The following is a 4,983-nucleotide window of genomic DNA, read 5'->3' on the forward strand; positions in this document are numbered from 1 at the left end:
CCGGACACAAAGAACCACCAATGCACCGATGTCTGAGGGCCTCCCCTGCACCCTGGTGACACACCTTCACCCCAAGGCCCTGCATGTGTGGGTGATTGTGGTGGAGCGGGAAGAGGGAAGCAGCTGGAGATGGGGAGGGAAGGAAGGGAGGGGCAAGTGGCCCCTCCCTGGGGCCAGCTCCCCCGCTGACCCCAGTAGGCACCCCCATACTCTGCAACCCACCAAGGCAAGGGGGCCCAGAACCATCCGGACTGGGTCCCAGTTCAGCAGCGCCGCCCAGCCCCACAGAGCACGAGACAGCCCACCCGACCCCACCACTGAGAAAACTGCACCCACCCCGTCATCCACTCATCTTCCAGACTACACAAGACAATAGACACCCAGGCTGAGTTCTTCTTCCACCTCTCCTATATCTCCCCCACCTGCAGAGTGAGTTCCTGGAGAGAGGAGACCTCCTGCAAGATGTAACAGCCTCCCCCACCAGTTGAAGAGCCCCTCAGGTGGCTCGATGCACTGGCGGCCCCCGTACCAGGGCTTAGCCCCCATGTACCCACCCGCCCACAACCCCGGCGACACACCAACCAGGACCCAAACCCCCAAGGCCCAGCCAGCGCCCCAGCCCGGAGACGGAGCACCCCCAGAACCCCCGCCCGCCCCGGATCCACCCAGGGGCAACCAGGCTACCAGGTCAGTAACCCACGTCCGTCAGCACAGACCCTCCCCTAGCCCCGCTGCACGTAGCCACGAGGAAACCATCACCTAAGAGCCAACAGAGCCCTTAACAGGCCATGACCGCAACCCTGGGTTGAGCCCTCCAAGGAAGACGCTCCTGGGGAATCCCCCGACGCCCCAAGCCTGTCCCTACCCCCACACCAATCACAACAGTGAAGGTGGGACCAAACTATGACCCCCCACCCCCACTAATATTAATCAAAATTAAATTAAGAGGGGATAGTAGTAAAAATGCCAGAGCCGTGATGTCATCACGTACACTGCCGTTTCAATGTAGAATGATCGAGCTGCATTCTCGGGAACTTACGAAGTCCGGACTAGCAAGAACGGGAGAACGGACTCGCATACTTGAGTATTTAGAAATACTAATACTGCCAAACAGTCTGCAGTCTATGAACTAACCTCAGCTAATGCCAGCTAACAATGTTAGCTCGGTTGCGAGCAGCCTTCATTGACAGTAATAAAAATCACACAGCAATAGTACATCGAAGATACTGAACTTTCACCCATCCCATTCTTCTTATGAAGTGGTGTCAGAAATTCCAAGTAAGAAATGCATTTCTGCCCGTGCACTGCTGGCTCCGGGTCCATTGTGTAACTGATGCCACCAACATTAGCAGGAGACTTACATTAGACATGATTATTGTGTGTTTTGTTTGGGTTTCCAGCAATCAAAATCAGAGAAACTTTATTAATCCCAGATGGAAATTGAGTACAAAAAAAAAAAAATTATAGAAAGGGCCGCGGATCGTATTCGAAACAGGGCTGGCTGTTCTCAGTCATGCGATATATGATTACATGCTCATGCAACTGAGCTAAACCTGCGCCTAACAAATAAAACAGGAAATGATTGCCGTGTATTCTATTTTTTTCAACAAAGTAACTGTATTCTGATTACCACCTATTTAAATGGTAACTGTAACAGAATACAGTTACTCATATTTCCTATTTTAAATATGTAACGCCGGTACATGTATTCTGTTACTCCTCAACACTGACCATAGGGAAGATTTTGAACCCACCCTGCAACAACAGAAGTAATGACAAAGATGCCATTTCATGAAAAAAACATTATAATTTTCATCTACTTTTCCCAATGATATATTCATTATAGTTAGATTTGACAAAAGAACTTAAGATTGAGTTTAGAAGTTTCATTTGTTTTACTAATTATTTATATAATTTAATTACATGTTGTGAAGTTAGATTCTAGAACCTATCTGTCTGTAGTGGTGTTAATATTTTTCATGAAATGGTAAAATATTGAACTTTCATTTCAAAACATTTGATATGTTTTTAATGTTCTATTGTGAATAAAAGATGGGTTTATGAGAGCAATTTCTTACTTTTTTTTTCATTCTTGTTTTTTTCACATCTTTTTTCATTTTCATGTTACACGGTGTCCCAATTTTTTTGTAATTTGGATTTTTCTACATACATCTGTTTGGTTAATAACTCACAATGACTGATAAAATGTGACAAGTGGTGAAGATGCAGGACCTTATGCAACAGTGACTTATCCACTTATTCCTTCAGTGGATAATCTATGTTCCACTTATAGCATACGGTAAATAAGAATCAGTAATAATGTAAAAATAAGGAAATACAAAAGTTTAAAAACATTAATCTGAAAATTGATTTATTACCTATCATTTTACCTATGGCAGAATGGATATGTTAAGACAACTGCATACATTTTTCATTAATTGCTTCTCCAAAAGCTCTCAGGTTGTGACTTACCAAAAGTCTATAGCTCTGAAACTGTAGGTATTGCATCCCATTTACATGAGCATTGTACTGAGTACAGCAACATACAATTTAAAAAAAAAATAAAAAAAGAATTGTGTGAAATGAAATTTATGTGGAATTTATTTTGCTTAAATATGTTTTCTTTAAAGAGATTGATTACTCTGATAGACTTGTAATTATTAGAAATTACAGAAAAACATGTTGAGGAGTAGTATATCTACAAAATAAACTTTGAACATGTTTGTCCTATTATCAATATGGACTATATCTACAGCAAATAATTGCAATAATTTATGAATAATTAAATGAGTAAAAATGACATTTTTGTGTTTTACTTTTTGATTATGTTAAATGAAAAGTGTTTTCAGTAACTTTGACAAACTGATTACATAACGAATTACGGCACATTAGCATTCATAGTTAATACACGTAATGATTCTGGCATGACAAAAGAATCTTTTTAGCTGTTTAGAAATTTCCTTCATTTTGAGCCCATAAATGAATGGATTAAACAATGGATGATAGAGCACTATTTGTAATGTCATCAGGAATCGAGCAATTTTTGGAAAATCTGATTCCACTCGAGCTATGCTTACATCATAGATACTTAAACAGGAAATACTGATTAAAACTAACAGGTGGGGTAAACAGGTCTCTGCAGCTTTCTTCCTAATTTCTTTACAACTTTGATATGAAATGATAAAAATGTTTGTATAAGTGAAAACTATGAAGAGCAGAGGAAGTATTATAAGATCTATTAAAGCAACAACTCCAAATACAATAATTAATCTTGACCTTACACACTGAAGAGTGTAAACTGCATTATTACAAAATATTCCCTTTAAATTAAAGTTACACAGTGTTGCTTCAGCACTCCCTATTGCTTGGACTGCAATATGAAAAGCAGGTATAAGCCAAGATACAACCAGGAAAATGCTCACAGTGGTTTTGTTCATGATAGTTGGATATTCAAGAGGTTTACAAATAGCCACATATCTGTCATAGGCCATGGCTGCCAAGAGAAAGAACTCCGAACTGCCTAAAGTGTAAAACATAAAAAACTGAAAGAGACAGGCTGAATATGTTATGACTTGTTTTTCAGATAAAAAGTCAATCAGAAGTTTTGGGTAAATAGTTGTGCTGCAAAGGAGACAGTTCAGTAGCAAAGCTGCAATGAAAATGTACATAGGCTCATGAAGATTTTTATGAATCCAGATCACGTACACGATGGTAGAATTACTGCAGATTATTATAATGTATAATGTAAAGATAATACAAAAATAAACATATCTGTACTTGTTAACTTCAATGTATCCATCTAGAGTTACATAGGTGGTATTTAACTCCTCATCCATGAATTAAAAAAGATAAAAATCCTTTAACAATAAACAGATATATAGCAGCATAACCAGTTTACATGAAGAAAAAAAATCTAAATTGCACTAACATGCAACCTGTGTTGTCTGTATTATTCTTTTAAAGATATCTGAACTTCAAATGCAAGTACACTCTTTAATCAAATGCATATAGTGAATCATATGTATGTGGATTGAAGAAGAGTTTTATTGGTTTGCTTCATCGTTAAGGGAGCTGAACTGTGAAAGTCGCTTACATCATGGATCGTCATCATCAGCCTCTTTTACTTGAGGCTTTAGTATTTACAACTAATGGATCATAGGTTGCCGCTAACAATGACAATGATCAGCCAACTTCTAATAATCTAGTATAAAATTTTTATAATGTAGCAAGATTTTATTGTTGAGTGTATCCTGGCTTTGGATAACCACAATACTAAATAATAATAATAAAACCTTAATTAATAAAGGACATCAAGCTTGTGCATTACAAATATCCAACTTGTCATAAGTTTTCTTTTTTAGATTTATAGTCTAAATGACCTAAAAAGGCTCTTGGTTGTATGTTCACAGAGTGAACAGTTGTTATGTGGTAAGTTCTTGGAACATCCTCATCCACAAAGGAACTCATTTACAACCACCAATGCAGATTATAGCAAGAACAGAATTTAAATAAACCCAGAGGCCTGAAATTACACCAGTGTTTTACTTTTTGATGTGCCAAGATAAACAATCTTATTATACACAATATGGAAAAGTGTTGTTATTTTTATGGCGTTTATCCTCTGTCTTCTTATGTGTTAGAAGTGAGGCTAGTCAAAGAGTCACAAACACTTACCTTGGGCCAATGTGATGTGGATGACAGTAAAAAGAGAATCACTGTGGAGAGCTTGTGCTTCTAGTGCTCCTAGTGTGATTCCCTGCAGTGGGAAGTAATAAAGTACAAATTAAGTTCTTTACTTGAGCATTTATTTTTCTGACAACTTGTATTTTCTACAGGATTATTACTTTTCATTTGAGACATGTGATGGAAGTTTTTATTTCCCAGCTCTAAACACCTTCAAACATCAAAGCAATTTTAGCTTGAACAGTAACACATGAAAGGCAGCCCTGTTGGTGTATTAGTCACCAGAGGTTATCGTAAAGA

General features: G+C 38.6%; 1 protein-coding gene across 1 annotated transcript; it reads right to left on the reverse strand.

The window, feature by feature from the left end:
* Nucleotides 1–2,888: 2,888 nt before the first annotated feature.
* LOC100692778 (olfactory receptor 13C2-like) lies at nt 2,889–3,836 on the reverse strand. Its single transcript, XM_019356648.2, has one exon. It carries the CDS (start codon nt 3,834–3,836, stop codon nt 2,889–2,891), a length of 948 nt encoding a protein of 315 aa, XP_019212193.1.
* Between the last annotated feature and the right edge of the window lie 1,147 nt (nt 3,837–4,983).

This window comes from Oreochromis niloticus, unplaced genomic scaffold (assembly GCF_001858045.2).
Source record: "Oreochromis niloticus isolate F11D_XX unplaced genomic scaffold, O_niloticus_UMD_NMBU tig00008522_pilon, whole genome shotgun sequence".
Lineage (NCBI taxonomy): Eukaryota > Metazoa > Chordata > Actinopteri > Cichliformes > Cichlidae > Oreochromis > Oreochromis niloticus.